This window comes from Acomys russatus, chromosome 28 (genome assembly GCF_903995435.1).
Source record: "Acomys russatus chromosome 28, mAcoRus1.1, whole genome shotgun sequence".
NCBI classification, from domain to species: Eukaryota; Metazoa; Chordata; class Mammalia; order Rodentia; family Muridae; genus Acomys; species Acomys russatus.
In genome coordinates, this window is record NC_067164.1 from 35,541,839 (window position 1) to 35,558,152 (window position 16,314).

At 55.3% G+C, this 16,314-nt stretch overlaps 2 protein-coding genes across 2 annotated transcripts; one reads left to right on the top strand and one right to left on the bottom strand.

The window, feature by feature from the left end:
- The first annotated feature begins 397 nt into the window (after window positions 1-397).
- On the top strand, window positions 398-8,175 carry B4galnt1 (beta-1,4-N-acetyl-galactosaminyltransferase 1). Its single transcript, XM_051170369.1, has 11 exons — window positions 398-539; window positions 1,161-1,379; window positions 1,834-1,998; window positions 2,123-2,229; window positions 2,827-2,867; window positions 3,006-3,186; window positions 5,373-5,471; window positions 5,593-5,783; window positions 6,259-6,399; window positions 6,567-6,807; window positions 7,461-8,175. Exons 2-11 carry the CDS (start codon window positions 1,162-1,164, stop codon window positions 7,676-7,678), a joined length of 1,602 nt encoding a protein of 533 aa, XP_051026326.1. The 5' UTR covers window positions 398-539; window position 1,161; the 3' UTR covers window positions 7,679-8,175.
- Window positions 8,176-8,302: 127 nt separating this feature from the next.
- Window positions 8,303-15,801, bottom strand: LOC127210883 (solute carrier family 26 member 10). The gene is made up of 18 exons (XM_051170651.1): window positions 15,439-15,801; window positions 14,840-14,950; window positions 14,031-14,188; window positions 13,653-13,817; window positions 13,259-13,411; window positions 12,677-12,759; window positions 12,398-12,545; window positions 12,186-12,299; window positions 10,626-10,703; window positions 10,380-10,475; window positions 9,888-9,994; window positions 9,725-9,794; window positions 9,538-9,654; window positions 9,432-9,435; window positions 9,252-9,334; window positions 9,112-9,166; window positions 8,904-9,010; window positions 8,303-8,441 (listed from the first exon to the last, which is right to left on the bottom strand). Exons 1-18 carry the CDS (start codon window positions 15,779-15,781, stop codon window positions 8,403-8,405), a joined length of 2,031 nt encoding a protein of 676 aa, XP_051026608.1. The 5' UTR covers window positions 15,782-15,801; the 3' UTR covers window positions 8,303-8,402.
- Window positions 15,802-16,314: the final 513 nt, after the last annotated feature.

The following is a 16,314-nucleotide window of genomic DNA, read 5'->3' on the forward strand; positions in this document are numbered from 1 at the left end:
GGCTACACGTTGAGTGAATGGAGAAATCGCGGGGATCTTGAACCGCCTCTGAGTCACCGCGGCTTGGGGGCGAAGGGTAGCGGGACCGAGAAGAGAAGGGGACCTTCCCGCGAGGGCTCCTCGCCTGAGCAATCTTCTGTGCGCCCGCCAGAAGGCGCCGGGGCGCTCGCCATCCCCGCGCAGCCCGGGAGCCTCTGCGGCATCCAGCCCGGGAGCGGCGCTGCGGTTTGAGAGCCGGGCGGGGGCCTGAGCCCTCGCTCGGTGCCAGAGCTCCCCAGCTTTGTTGCAAGCCGGGGCTGGGGCGCGGCGGATCTACGATTCAGTTCTCCCCAGGAGGAAACGTCCAGAACCACCCCCACCGCGCGGTCTACAAAGCCCGGGAGTCCGTAGGCGGGAGGAGTCGGAGCCCCCCGCGCTGTCAGGCTCCCGCCTAGCTCCCGCATCAGGCCGTCCCGGCCTCATGAGGAACCCCCGGCCGGGGCGGAGAGCCGGGCACCGCCCGGACCGCGATCTTGCCGCGGCCCTAGAGCGTTAGACAGGTCAGTGCGCTCGCGCTCCCGGCGGCCGAGGTGTGGGCAGGAACACCGGGCCCCGCGCAACGTCCCGGTGGCGCACGGAAGCCACCCGAGGGGGTCACCTCGGCCGGGCACTCGCAGGCGCGGGCGCGAAACCGTGCCTTCCTTGACAGGCCAGGTGTTGTACACCGCCCTTCTGCAGCACTCGGGTCCCGGTGATACGGGTGGGGTGGGGGTGGGGACCTGGAGGACTGGGTCCCCAAGGTGCTGCATATCTCGATGCCGGGCCTGGGCTGTGTGCGGGAACCTAAATGTGACTAAATGTGTGTGTGTGTGTGTGAGAGAGAGAGAGAGAGAGAGAGAGAGAGAGAGAGAGAGAGAGAGAGAGAGAGAGAGAGAGGAGAGAGAGAGAGAGAGAGAGAGAGAGAGAGAGAGAGAGAGAAGAAGAAGGAGGAGGAGGAGGAAGGGGGAAGGGGGAAGGAGAGAGGTGCGTTAGAAAATAGGGAGACCCGGGGGTACGCGCCGTGCCGAGAGGAGATGGATGGCCTTGGGAACCTGTGCGCCCCTCTAAGGCGGCGAGATCCAAAGCCCCAGCCCTCACCTTCCCTCAGCCCCGAGTCACTTGTCACCCTCCCCCCTTCTCAGGATGCGGCTGGGCCACCGGGCCCTGTATGCGCTAGTACTGCTGCTCGCCTGTGCCTCGCTGGGGCTCTTGTACGCCCGCACCCGAGACGCGCCAGGTCTCCCGAGCCCTCTGGCATTGTGGTCGCCCCCACAAGGTCCCCCGAGGCTCGATCCGCTAGACCTTGCTCCTGAGCCCCGCTACGCACACATCCCTGTCAGGATCAAGGAGCATGTGGTGGGGTGAGTGCAGACCTCGGCGAAGCGGCGACAACGCCCGCCGAGCATGCTGGAGTGGGTGGCTGGGGAGCTTTTGTTTCCTCCAATGCTGGACTCAGAAGCTGCTTTCAGCTGACCGGGTTGGGTGCAGTGAAGAGGCGGGTGAAGAGGGTTACCAAGGCTTGAATTGGGGAAGGGTGGGCGAGATGGCAAATCTGTTGTCCTTGTCACCTCCGCTAGGGTATGGGAGGATGTGCGGGCATTAGAGCGCCCAGAGACTGCCCGCTGGCTTAATGTAGACTTGTGATTCTAGAACGGTTCCTGAGCGGCGGCTACGTAGACATCCCAGTAACTGGTTCCTACTCCACACCTCTATAAAGCCGTCTGTGGGCAGAGTGGAAGGATCGACGTGTGGGATGCTAATGAGGTAACCGGAGCTTAGGGAGCTGGATTCTAAAGACCCTTCTTCCCACTTCAGGCGCCTGACTCAGAACAACTGCAGCTGTGAGTCCAGGGGAGGGCGCTTTGCTTTGCCTTTCCAGAGACAGATTCGAGCGGTTGACCTCTCCAAAGCCTTCGACCCTGAGGAGCTGAGGGCTGTTTCTGTCCTTAGGGAACAAGAATACCAGGCGTTCCTTGCAAGGTACCAGTGAGAAAGGAGGCTCCAGCTCTTGTTCCCAGGGAGGGCAGTGGCGGTCCCATACTGGCCCTTTTGGCAGAAAGATCTCTTCTCCTCTGACTCCTTTGTCCTTCCCTCTGCACTCCAGGAGCCCGTCCCTGGCTGAGCAGCTGCTCATCGCCCCTGCCAATTCCCCCTTACAGTATCCCCTGCAGGGTGTGGAGGTTCAGCCCCTCAGGAGCATCCTGGTGCCAGGTAAGGAAGGTGGCGGGGGAGGGGTTGGCAGAGCTACAGGCTCAATAGAGAAAAGTGAGAGAAGCATGGAATGAAAGGTGGGAACCTCTGCCAGAGGGGGCTTGGGAGGTGGCAGATGGGGGGGGGCAGAAGGGAGTCTAAAGTTGTTAGGGATTACAAAGCCCCTGAGAGGTTTGTGGAGAGGATCCCCTCTTTGATATCTGGGCAGGCAGGGCAAACCACGGAAGAAGAGAGGACCAGGAGGACTTAAAAAGCGGTCCCAAGCCAGGCATGGTGGCATGCGCCTTTAATCCCAGCACTTGAGAGGCAGAGGCAGGTGGATCGCTGTGAGTTCGAGGTCAGCCTGGTCTACAAAGTGAGTCCAGGACAGCCAAGGATACACAGAGAAACCCTGTCTCAAACCAAAAACCAAAAACCAAAAAAAAAAAAAAAAAAAAAAAAAGCGGTCCCTCCAGGGTGGGTTGTACACTGCTGTGGCCTCCCTGGGAGGGGTGAACACGAAGTTCTGTGTGGTGGTGTGTGGGGGGGGGGAAAGCAGAGAGAAAGCGAGGGCAAATCCAAGACTGTCTGTGTAATTCTGCCTCCCCATTCTTCCAGGGCTAAGCCTACAGGAACTTTCTATTCAGGAGGTCTATCAGGTGAGAGAAAACAGCAAACAGGCCCTATGGGCCTGGAAAATGCTTGGAGGATGACAGATCCACCAAGAGGTATGCAAGGATCGAAAAGACAAGGGGTGTGTCAGGGGACTAACCCTGCTCTCTCTTGTCCTCCGCCAGGTGAGCCTGGCCGCTTCCCTGGGCACCTGGGACGTAGCAGGGGAAGTGACAGGAGTGACTCTCACTGGAGAGGGGCAGCCAAATCTCATCCTTGCCAGCTCCAGTCTGGATAAACTCAACCGGCAGCTGCAACTGGTCACATACAACAGCCGAAGCTACCAGGCCAACACTGCAGACACAGGTGGGAGACCTGGAGGGGGAGGGTAGGGACCTGCTGAAAGAACAGAGAGAACCCAGGAAGCAAACAGTAGAGGGTGTGGGAGGCCCGAGGCAGTGGCCAGAACTGCTTAGACACACAATGAATGTTACAAGTGGGCCAGCAGGGCCTGGAGTGAGAGGAGCCTTTGTTTGTTTGTGGCCAAAACAGGCCAGGGGAAACCAGAGCCTTGGGTGTGTTTTCACTCTGCCCATCATCACTCCACCGTCAGCGTCAGCGGAGCCACAAGTTTCAGGTGCTGTTACTAGCCTGGCACTCACCTTGCCAAGCTTGCTTTCTCTCCAAAGCTTGCTTCACTGAGTCTGCTTCTACCTTAGGGCCTTTGCATCTGCCCTCCTTCTGGAATGTTCTCCTCCAAGATCTTTTCATGACTGACTCCTTCTTTGTTTTTGTTTTTCAAGACAGGGTTTTCTCTGTGTAGCCCTTGGTTATCCTGGACTTGATTTGTAGACCAGGCCTGGCCTCGAACTCACATTGATCTGCCTGCCTCTAACTGGGATTAAGGCGTGCACCACCTCACCCAGCTCCATCATTTTTTGGTGCTGAGGTTAGAGTTGGTGTTTTTATTTATTTATTTATTTATTTATTTGTTTCTCCTTTGGCTTTCTGAGACAGGGCTCTGTGTGACAGCTCCAGCTGTCCTGGACTCTCTTTGCAGATCAGGACATTCCTTTTTGATGTTGACACTGTGCTCCAATGTGTCCTCTTTGATTGAGGCAATCTGTGTTCCTTGCCTCCATTTTTATTTAATGCCACAGTGTAACACTAGACTTTTCTTATTGACTTAGCCTAAGACCAGAATAATGACATCCCCAGAGCTCTGCTGTGTGCAGTGGGGGCCATTTACTTTTCTGTGCCAGAGCTGCACTTCCTGTATTAGGAACTTATTTAATAAGATCGCAGGGAAGATTAAATGGCTTCGTCCCTTTTAAATGCATTTTTCAATTTCTTGTTTTATTTTTGAAGCCACCCCATCTCATGCAGCTCTGGCTGGCTTCAAGTTCACTATCCAGGCGACCTTGACTCCTGGGCCTCAAGTTCCTGCCTCCCAAGATGACAAGTGGAGGCCACCACACCTAATTTACAGAAATTCTTAAAGCCATGTAGGTAGCACAGAGCAAAGTACAGTGGTTCAAGCCTATAACGTTAGTACTTGGGAAGCTACAGCAGGAGAAACAAGAGTAGCCTAGACTCCATAGCAAGACCCTGTCATATATGTGTATGTGTGTGTATGTATGTATATACACATAAATATATGTATGTGTATATACACATGTGTATGTATGTATACGTGTGTGCATGTATGTGTATATATACGTGTATATGTGTGTATCTCTATGGCATGTAGTAAATACTCAGGAAAGACTAACATTTAAAAAAAAGACTTATTTATTATTTACACAATATTCTCAGCACACCAGAAGAGGGCACCAGATCTCATTATAGATGGTCATGAGCCACCATGTGGTTGCTGGGAATTGAACTCAGGACCTCTGGAAGAGCAGTCAGTGCTTTTAACCTCTGAGCCATCTCTCCAACCCAAGACTAACATTGTTTAAAGTTAGCTTTTACCTACTTGTCGTAATGCTCACCTATAATCCCAGCACTCAGGAAACTGAGGCAGGTAGGAGAATTGCCTTGGTGTTGATGAGAGCCTGGGCCATGCAACAACTCCAAACCAACCAAGGCTACGTAAAATGCCAAAAGGTGTGTGTGTGGGGAGGGGGTACATTGTCTTTGTCCCACACCCTGAGCTGCTAGTTTCTGTGCAGGAGATGGGTACTGTGCATGCACGAGACTGTGGGCTCACTTCCAGGCACTGCTCAGAACACTCCATGGTGTCTCCTCAGGAGATGCCTACAGTCTCACTCAATAGAACCGGAAGTTTCAGGTCATCCCCTGGAACAAAAATAGGGCTGGGAATATAGCTCGGTGGTAGAGCGTTTGCCAGGAACGTGTGTCTTAAACTGTAAATTCAATCCCCAGCACCGCAACACAACGAAACGTAAGTTTCACAAAAATCAGAACTGTATGTTCTTGCCCACCAAGGTCTGGAAAGGGAGAATACAGACTAGTAATTTAAATATTGGTCTGCTGAAGAGACCGTTCTTCTAGCCTTAAGGGCCCAATTCCACGTCCTTTCTTCCCAGTCCGGTTCTCCACCAAGGGACATGAAGTTGCCTTCACCATCCGCATAAGACATCCTCCCAACCCTCGGCTGTACCCACCTTCATCTCTACCCCAGGGAGGTGAGGCTGAGGGATTAGGGAAATAAAGAGGGGGTTGGCCCCGGGAGAGGCTGCTTTCCCATTTCTCTTTCTCACTCCCCCCTCGCCCACCCACTCTCCGCACCCTGCATCTTGCTTTCAGCCCAGTACAACATTAGTGCTCTAGTCACCATTGCCACCAAGACCTTTCTTCGTTATGATCGGCTGCGGACACTCATTGCCAGCATCCGACGCTTTTACCCCACTGTCACCATAGTCATCGCTGACGACAGCGACAAACCGGAGCGCATTAGCGATCCCTACGTGGAGCACTATTTCATGCCCTTCGCCAAGGTGCGCAGCCCGCAAAGCTGAGCCAGAGCGCCGGTCGGGGGTGGGGGTCCGAGGCGCTAGGGGACTCTGGGAAGGGGGCGTTGCCCTCCGATAGCCACTTCCAGGGTAGTGATAACGGACCACCTGCCTCAGAAACAAGTGTGTGCCCCTTTTTAAGGGTTCCTGGAATCAGGAATTCTGCCTATCTCATACGTTCTGCATTCTTGAAATGGTGCTTAATACCTATAGTTATAGCATGAACGGATGCACGAAGCAACAAAACACATCTCAACACCCTTCTCCAAAAGACTCAAGATCCCTAGGAAGAGGATTGGGAACCTTCGGGTTTTTAAAACCACAGTTTCCGGTCATCGGAAAGCACTCAAACTTCTAGAGACCAGCACAGACTGATTCGAGGGGTCAGGGAAGGGGGGGGGGAGATGTTAGAGGCTTCCCTGTTTTCTACAGACTCCCCAACCGTATACAACTCTCCTAGGGTTGGTTCGCAGGTCGGAACCTTGCAGTGTCCCAGGTAACCACCAAATACGTGCTGTGGGCGGACGACGACTTTGTCTTCACGGCACGCACCCGGCTAGAGAAGCTTGTGGACGTGCTAGAGAGGACGCCCCTGGACCTGGTAGGGGAGGGGAGCGGAATGTGGGAGGGGAGAAGGGCCTTAACATGTGACGCCACCCCGGGAGATAGTCTGGGTCTCTGTGGTGCTGACGCCTAGGGGGCGCCTCTAGGGAGCGCCCTACTCTCGGGGACCTTGTCCTAACTGGAGCATCCGCTGGCTCCCCGCAGGTAGGGGGCGCGGTGCGGGAGATCTCAGGCTTCTCTACCACCTACCGGCACCTGCTGAGCTTGGAGCCAGGCGCCCCAGGCCTTGGGGACTGCCTCCGGCAAAAGCGCGGCTACCACCACGAGCTCGTCGGCTTCCCAAGCTGCGTGGTCACCGACGGCGTGGCCAACTTCTTCCTGGCGCGCACAGACAAAGTGCGCGAGGTGGGATTTGACCCGCGCCTCAACCGGGTGGCACACCTGGGTGAGTGGCGCCCTCTTCTGGCAAGGCGTGGGAAGGTCCAGGTGCAGCTCCTGGCGGGGCCTGCTTCCACTCACGCCCTCCCACCGCCCTCCCTTTGGTAGTTCTGCCTGAGGTTACCAGGGCTGCACCTGAGCTAAATCAAAATCTCCAACTTCGGCCTATCATCCCATTTACACGTCAGACAGCACAGCTGCTGGTCGGCCTTGAACTTCCCCTCTACTGCAAAGGTCACCCTACTGCCAGCTGCTTCCCCAGGTTCAGACCCTACTTAGAGGTCTCTATGAAATGAACTCCACTTTACACAAGAGTGAAACAAACCGAAGTGGCTGGGTGTGGTGGCGCACGCCTTTAATCCCAGCACTCTGGAGGCAGAGGCAAGCGGATCTCTGTGAGTTGGAGGCCAGCCTGGTCTACAAAGCGAGTCCAGGACAGCCAGGGCTACACAGAAAAACCCTGCCTCGAAAAACAAAAACCAAACAACAACAACAACAAAAGCAACCAAAAAACAACAAAAACAAACAAACAAAAATAAACCAAAATAAGCTGGTTTTGTGTAGCCGCCCTCCAAGCCCTAGATTTCAGTTCTCCCTAGGAAATGGCTTTCTCCACCTTCAGGAGCCTTAACGGTTTGCTCTCCCCACCTCCAACCCCAGAATTCTTCCTGGATGGACTTGGTTCCCTTCGTGTTGGCTCCTGCTCTGATGTGGTTGTGGATCATGCATCGAAGGTGAAGCTGCCATGGGTATCAAAGGGCGCAGGGGCTGAAACTTACGCCCGCTACCGTTACCCGGGATCACTGGACCAAAGTCAAGTGGCCAAAACTCGCCTGCTGTTCTTCAAACACCGGCTGCAGTGCATGACCTCTGAGTGACTGATTCGGGCCTTCCCAATGTCAGGCTGGGCCTGCCTCCTGTCCCTCCCTGACAGGAACCCCAGGAACCCCTCCAACCCCTGAGCACCCCATTGATGAGCACCCCGACTTCCTGACCATCTCTTTCCACCAATCTGATCCCTAATGGGTTTGTCCTGGTGACACCCTTCTTTTCTGTTGAGTGACCAGAGGCCATACCCTCCCCCACAGCCAGTGCCAAGTCCTCCCCTGACCCCATTCCTATGAGGCAGGAAATGGGGAGGGGGGTGTTTCACAATCCAAGTGCCAAAGAGCCCAGAAGGACTCTGAGACCCTCATGTGGAAACACTCTCACCTCCTGAGGGGCAGGAAAACTCCCAATGTGCAACCCCTGGGACATGCACCCCACCCCAGCTCTGGATCCAGAACCGTGTGTACCGGCTCTGACATTTCCCCACAGAAAGCACTGTGACTGGAGTTCTGTGGAGCTGGTGAACACACGGCGAAAGCCATTTTTACTTGTGTCTCTGCAGTACTTTGGGCACTGGGGGCCTGGGCGGGAGGTGGGGGTGGGGGAGTTGGGGAAGAGCGGGTCTGGAGAGGTTCACATGCAGATGCCAAGCCCCACATCGTGGGCTGCAGGCACTCGCAGCTTCATCTTATTGGTTGCACCAGCGGGTCTCAGGGACTGTGGCCTTCCTCACACACATGCTATCAGGGCCTCTCACACTCCAAATGGCCTTGGTCAGACCCACACCGTGCAAATCTTTGGGCCCGTGGGTTTCTGGAGAAGACATGGGACGGTTTGGGACATTAGCGGTCACATTCTCTGCCACTTATCGGTGCCCTGGAGATATATCACTCCTTTGGAAACCTTGGTTCCGTTCTTCACCCTTGGTAAAGGGTGGTCCAGACTCCCAAATTTGGCTGGTTTTTGGTTGGTTGGTTGGTTTTTTGAGGTAGGGATTCTCTGTGTACCTCTGGTTGTTCTAGAACTCAATATGTAGACCAGACTGGTCTCGAATTCAAAGAAATCTTCCTGCCTCTGCCTCCCATGTGGAGGTTAAGGGTATGCCTACCTCTGCCCTCTAGTCTGCTAGATAGCTCCTCCCACTTCCCTCTTCATCTCCCTCAGTCCCATCTCCAAGCCCCTCTTCCCGGGTTCCCATCTATCCAGGGTAGTCCACCTAACCCTTACCCTAGCCCAGCACCTCCTGGCTCCCACTCTCCATGCTACTGCCCTTACCAGCCGCTCCAGGGCATGCGCAGCTGCATCCTGGACACTCACAAAGAGCTGTTCTGGAGTCATTCTCTCCAGGAGTCCCGCCCGGGTCAAGGTCTCCAGCACTAAGGCTGTGTGGGAAGAGGGTCAGGTGCTGGGCCTCCTGAATCCATCCTCCCACACGGCCAGTCAGTCCCCCGCCTCCTGCCCCTCTGTTGCTCACACCACACACCATTACACTGAGCCAGGAGAAGGCAGATCCCAGCGTCCTGGCATCGTCTGGTGAGCTGGAGAAATCAGACAAAGGGGTTAAACCCAGTCAAGGGCATCAGAGGGATGAGGAGTTTTTCCTTAGCTTCACTACTCCCTCACCTGGACCACTTCCCCGGCCCCTGCAGCATCTGCAAAGGGGATGCCACTGAAGTCGAGGACCACCACTCTGATGGGCTCCGCACCTAAGATGGGAGGAGGCACGGGTACCCAGACCAGTCTGTGCTTCACGACCAAATCTCCCTCTCTGTCATCCCATCTCACCTTTGTCAGGTAGACTACCTGGCTATAAATAGAGAAAACCAAGAAGATTACAGGTACTGTACTCGGAATGTATGGGCCTCCCAAACCCGGAAGGTCCACACTCCTCCTTGACCCAAACCCTCACCACGCTTCTTTCTCCAAGCCCCAGATGCCACTCCATGATGCGGCGGAACTGCCCACGGGTTGCAAAGTAGAGCGGTGCTGGATAGCTCAGGATACAGAGGCCAGGAACCTGGAGGAGCTAAGGAGTAAGACAGTCAGGAATGCCCTGCCGGGATCACTCCTTCCTCCTTCGGCTGCAGCCCACCCACCTTATGGCTCTCTCTGAGTGGCCTGTAGAGCTCCGTCCCCTCAGCCAGTCCAAGGGCAAGGCACTGCACCCTAGGGAAGAATCTAAGGTTAGAGTCCCAGCCTAGCCTGGCCTGGCCCAAGTCACCCCAGAGTATCTATGCCGCTCCCCATCTCCGTGCTCACCTCTGAGTTCGGCAGACCACCGTCATCATAGAGACGACCACACCCACAGCCAGGCCCAGGTCCACATTCAGGGTCACTACAGCCAACCACGTGACCATCCACACAGCCTGAAGGACATGGATATGGGTGTATTTCCCAGAAGTAACGGGTTCAAGGACAAGAGAGAGGATGACCCAGGAGACCGGAAGCACGGTGGATAGCTCACAAGTGTTCACACCAAATACAGCATCAGACCCTATCCCAGTTGGGAGGTCCGTGGTAGGGAACTCTGCTAATATTCGTGAATTCTGGGTTCAATCTTCAGAACCACCCAAAATACCCCCAAACCAACATTCACACCCCACCCCCCTTTCCTCTTCCGACCTATGGATGAGCTTGTGTGTGTGTTGGACGTTGCATGGGTGTTAAAGAACTTGGGGCGATCAGCTTTGGTCCATGGCAGAGGCAGGGGATACTTGGGGGGCGGCAACCTGGGATAACGCCATTTCTCACAAAGTCCACGTGGCTGACGCGCCATAGCTGTGGAAGTTCCCGCATCTGGAAGAGCATCTGGCGCATGCTGGAGATATTAATGCAAGCCAGAACAGCCTGGAGATAAGAGAAGCCAGGCCGTCATCAGGACAAAGGTTCTGGAATCCAGACAGTTCCCACTCAAGGGCACAGTGCCTGTTCTTCCCCCTCCCCCCCACCCCATCGCCAACCCCACCCCCCACCCCCACCCCACCCTACCCCGCCTACCTTGGGCAGATAGTAGAAGAAGGGCCCCAGCCACAGCAGCACTGACAGGACCACAGCGCAGGAGAAGAGGCCAGCCAGCTGCAGGGAAGGAAAGACAGGAGAACCTCCTCCAGCCCCACCTGGGTGGGAGCCGGTCTCGCTGGCCAGCCTGTCTCATCTGCTTCAGAATCCCCGCCCCCCAAGTCTCCCTCCTCCCAAACCTCCTTCCACACAAACAGGTGGCCTCCTCACCCTCTTCTTGATGCTGTCAGTCACACTTAGCCCCTCCCCAGGCTAAGTGCCTATCATTTGCCCGTCTCCTCCAGGTGTATGCAGTTCACCCTCCCTATTCTGTTCTTTCGTTTTGTTTTTTGAGACAGGGTTCCTCTGTGTAGCCTTGGCTATCCTGGACTCACTTTGTAGACCAGGCTGGCCTTGAACGCACAATGATTCGCCTGCCTCTGCCTCTCAAGTGCTGGGATTAAAGGTGTGAGCCACCACACCCGGCTATACCCTCCCTCTTCTTGTAGCCCGCCTCCATCTGAAAAGGTCCTTTGGTATTAATGACAAGCAGACTAACATCTGCTAAGGAAACCAACAAAGTGGGGTGGGGGGGCGGGGGGACTAGGGTGAGAGTGGCGTGTAATACTTCTTTCCTTTTTAAAGAGATCTTTATGGGAAACATCAGAATTCCATCTCTTACATTTATAGGTGTGTGGTGTGTGTGTGTGTGTGTGTGTGTGCATGTGCTCACTTGTTCATGTTTGAGTGTGGGTAGAAGTACAAGTGTGTGTAGGGACAATACACCTGCGTCACAGTTCTTGTAGAGTTCCACACAGGGACCTTTCCTCTGTCACCCTCCACCTTTCTCACTGAGGCAGGGTCTCTCAGTCAAACCCAGAGCTTGGTGACACAGAGCAGCCTAGCTAGTCCCCTGGCCCTGGCATCTCTGTCTTCCAGACAGGGCCCCATGCCCATAGAGCTGGAGAATTGAGCTCCTGGCCTTTATATCCACGGGGAGCCAATGTTCAAGCACAGCAGTTCTCTGTTCACCAGCCTGCCTTGAGCCCCACAAGAGCCCCCTGGCCTCAGTCAGCCTTCCTACTTCAGAATTCTACTGTTGTTTTTAATTACATCTGGAATGTCATAGCTTTTTTCTTTCTTCCTCTTCTTCTTCTTTTTAATTAATTAATTTATTTATTTATTTTATGTGTATATATGTATGTACACCTGCATGTCAGAAGAGGGCATCAGATCACATTATAGATGGTTGTGAGCCACCATGTGGTTGCTGGGAATTGAACTCAGGACCTCTAGAAGAGTAGACAGTGCTCCTAACCACTGAGCCATCTCTCCAGCCTGATGTCATAGCTTTTGTCAGTTCCTTGTGCTGGGATTAAAGGCGTGCGCCACCACGCCCGGCTCTCCACTACTGTCTTAAGCCTCCTCTGTATACTCCCTTCTCTCATTCCCATCCTCCAACGCTAGATGCTATGGCATATCCACCTGTTTCTCCACCCTCTGCTGTCTCCCCGGTCTGAATGCCCTGTCCTTTCTCCTCAGGCAAGGACGTCGTCTTACCTGCGTATTCCCACCAGCATCCACTAATAAGCTGGTTGTAGCCAGTGTGGCCGAGTTGGGAAAGCAAGAGAAGAGAGAGGAAATGAGGTTGGAGACACCGTGGGCCAAGAGTTCCTAGAAGGAAGAGCAGTGGGATGAAGAGAAAGAAGACAGAGGCATTGTGGGTAGTAAAGCTAAGGAGGGGTTAATTCTGATACAGCCAAGAGTCACACCTGGTTGGGGTCTATAGCATAGCTATACTTGTCTGCATAGATGGAGGCTAGGGAGGTGGACACAGCAAAAGTAACCAAGGCAATGGGCAGCGAATCGGCCAGTATCCTGGGCAGCTCATCCAGGGTCGGGAGGAGGGGTCGGGGAAATCTAGAGAGAGAGGGAGGGATCCACCGTAAGGGTGTGGTTGGGTATTACAGGGAAATAGGATGGGGCAGGCGAAGGGAGGGTATCTGTGGGAGAGGTAGGGGAAGAAAAAGCTGGCATCTTCTTTCTCTCACCCTCTAGGCAACAGTCCCACCACCTTCACGTTGTATCTTGTGTCCAGAGAAGAGGTGAAACACAGCACAGAGGCCAGAAGCACCTGAAGAAAGTAACACATTAGGGCCTAGAAAGAGGCAGGAGGGGGGGGGGGGCGTGGGGAGGGTGGGGGAGGCCTTTGGTGAAAGAGAATCTCTTTGGTGAAAGAGAATCCCAGTGGGGGTCCGGGTGTTCTCAAGGTGTAGCAGCGGCTGAGGCCACAGTGCAGGAAGAGGCACAGCGTTGGCCTGGAGAGATAGACAAAGGGAGGTGGGCAGAAACCTTTGGGGTTGACGGACAGTTGAGCCGTTCTAAATGAAGACGCTGCACTGTATCTGAGCCTATTTGAGTTACCAGTGGGAAGCTCTGACACTCATTTACAAAGGAATAGAATAATCTTGGGGATTACACAGGAATCAAGTAATCGTTGGGAAAGTACGCGGGCCAACGAGACCTCTCACTTCTGACATTTGTGCATTCCACAAGGGGGCAGCAGCCTTCAGATACTACAGGACAGGAAGGGATGGGACACAGCAGGGCCCAGGGACCTAGGGCACCCTCACCATGACAACTTCTCCAGGGATTGGAGTGGGTAGCCTGTCCCGGAATCGCACGTTCAGCTCCTTGACCGGCACTAGCAACGCCAGGCTGAGCGCCGAGATGGTCAGTTCCGCAGGACTGCTCCGAGGCAGTGCCGTGAGCACCGCAGCCAGCGTCTGCGAGCAGGGACCGTGAGCAAAGGCCAGATGTCAGCATTGATTGACACACACACCCCCACCCCCCCAACCCCCCCACCCCCCCCCCCCCCGCCGCCAGACTCAACACTAATCCATCAAAGGCATCTACCTCTCTGGCGCCCTCACGCACCCTCCTTCCTTGTTGCTTACTCCATCCCTCCTTCTCCTTTCCAGTTGCCCTTTTCCAGTGACTTCTAGAAATCTCTTTTCCCACACCCACCTTGAAGAGGGAAAAGCAGCCGATCTGGCGTGGGAGAGACAATCCTAAGAGGCTTGGCAGCTGGGACACCAGCACGTGCAGCGCGGCCCCGCTGGTCAGCGCCTTGACCACAGGCTCGGATAAAAATGTGGACAGGACACCAAGCTGCAGCATGAACATCCCCAGCTGTAGAGAAGGCGGCGGGGGCGGGAGGTGAGGTAGGGGGTGTGAAATCTCCAACAGACCAGCCAGCTGCAATGCACCAGCTTCCCCACTGCACATCTGCCCCTCAGGACCTGAACCCAAGGCTGTTCCTAACCTCCCCACTTCCCCACCCCATCTGTTCTGGTCCTCTTCGGTGGACCCATCCTCTAGGTTCCTCACGGGGTGCTCCCTTACCATCAGTGTTCCACTCCCGAAGGCCACAGCAGCTGCTGCCCCAACTCTCTGAGCTTCCAATTGCTCCCTTTCGATTGTACTGAGGTTCCCCGCGAGGGGTTCGGGCACCAGCCTCTCAACTACCGAACCGGTCATTAGGCTGAGTACTGCGAAAGTTCCTGCAGCCATGGGCCAAATGCAGAGTTAGCAGTCGTGCAGCATGAGGCAGAGGAACAGTTCTGGAGCCTGGGTGTGGCTGTCCTAGCTGCTCTTTTAGCTGCCTACTTGAAGACCCTGGGGTCACAAGCTGATGCAGCAGCCGGGAACCAGTGGCCAGGGAGGGAAAGTGCACCCACTTGTAAAAAGTGTCCCCACCTCAGACTCTCAGCAGACCGTGTGCTAAGTGTGCACCTCTTTCCCTTCAAGGCCTGGAGTTGTTTGTTCCTTTTAACTAAATTTCACCGGGAACAAGGACATCTATGTGAACTCATCCAGCCTCTGGACCCACTCATGCAAGCCTTGGGGGGAGGGCACAGAGTTCTGTGCAAAGGAGGGAAATGGGCTGGGGATCCCAAGAGAGGTGGCAAGTAGGTGAAGGAAGGTGGCAGAGGGGAATAGAACCCCAAAACTTCCAAGTAGCAGCCTTGCCAGGGTCTGTTTGGCTCAGCTTTTAACACCAGCACAGGAGAGGGCAGAAGTTGGTGGATCTCTGAGTTTGAGACCGCCTGGTCTGTGAAGCACTTCAGACTGTTCAGTAAGACTCTCTCAAAACAAACAAACACCTCCTATTTTCATCCCAAAGAGAAGTCATAGGCAGCCTGGCCACTCACCCGTGGACAGGTGTCTCCCAGTGCCCAGCAAACTGTAGATAAGGACAGGAAAGAAAGAAGTGTAGAGTCCGAACACCGGGGGCACCGAGGCCAGGAGGGCAAAAGCCATGCCTGAGGGTGGGCGTGGGGGGGAGATAAGTAGAAGGAAAAGTGTGTGAGTGGAGGGGTGGGAGTTGGGGGGGGGGGACCGCAACCTCCTGGTATTGCCTTTCCCCACACTCTTGGCCATCAGAGACTATGAATCCTGACACCTGCCTGCAGGAGCTGAGAGGTTAATGGATCTCAGTGGGGGATCGCGAGGCTGGCAAGGTCGGTCACAGATCCCTGCCCACGTCCTGGGTGGCAGGTTTTGCACCTCTCTCCAAGCCTCTGAGGCAAGACAGAGTCCAAAATGCCCCCACAGGGTTGCACAGATGAGGGGGCATGGGGGGTGGGGAATTGTGATGGAGTCCTCCTCCTAAACTGAACCTCAAGTTCCCCCTCTCTGGTCCTCCCCCCTGCAGAGACACTAACTCACAACCCCATTACTCCCCAGGGCTCCTCCCTGGAAGGCCCCCATAACTTGGAACCCCGACAGATTGGAGTTGGGGGCCTCTCACCCTGGGGCACGTGCACGACGCCCACTGTCACTCCAGCCACAGCATCTCCGAGCAGCCAGGCTCGCCAGCGATAGTGGGGCAGCCAGCGCAGCGGGGGCAGCCGCGCCAGCAGCACGCGCCACGCCCCCGGCCCAGAACAGGCGCAGGTTCGCCTCCTCCACAGCCTGCACAGCCAGGGTAAGCAGGGCTCCGCTGATAGCTCCGGCTCCTGCTCTGCGCCTCCGAAGAGCTCCTGGAACCGAGCGTGGGTGAGCGGTTCCCTGAACCTTGAGCTCAGCGGAGACTTAGAGTCAGAAGCGTCTTCCAGACCCGAGCAGGTCTCAGAGACAAGTGGCCCACTCATTTTGTCCGTGCCCCCTGCAGCATCCTCGGGTCTTAAATACCCCTCTGCCCCCCAGCAGCCCTGAGCCCGCCTCCATAAAGCAGGGTCCAATCCGGACCCTGGAGTACTCTCCAGAGGACCTCCTTGGGTCAGGCTTGGGTGGAAAAAGTCCCTGTGTTAGGCGTTTCCTCAGACATCCTTAGCCGGATCTGACTGCCTGAGAGCCTGGGGGCCTGCTATAAGGGTATTGAGAATAAAGGGCCCACAGTCATTTCCAATGATCCTCACCTCGATGGGGTGGAGGGGTAGAGCTGGTGGGGGGGGCTCGGGGGGAGCTGGAGGGACGACGATGAGACTTTCCTCATTTGTACTTTGAGCAAAGATAGAGCTGGTTCCTTGCTTGAGTCACAGGTCACAGGTCACCTGTGGACCACCCACCCCCCCAAAAAACTTTGCATTCCCTCCACCACTGGAAAGCAAAGTTGGGATTTCCCACCCAAATCCCATTCCTCATGTGCCAAGCTTGTCCCAAGGGAAGTATGAGGCTTTAGTGA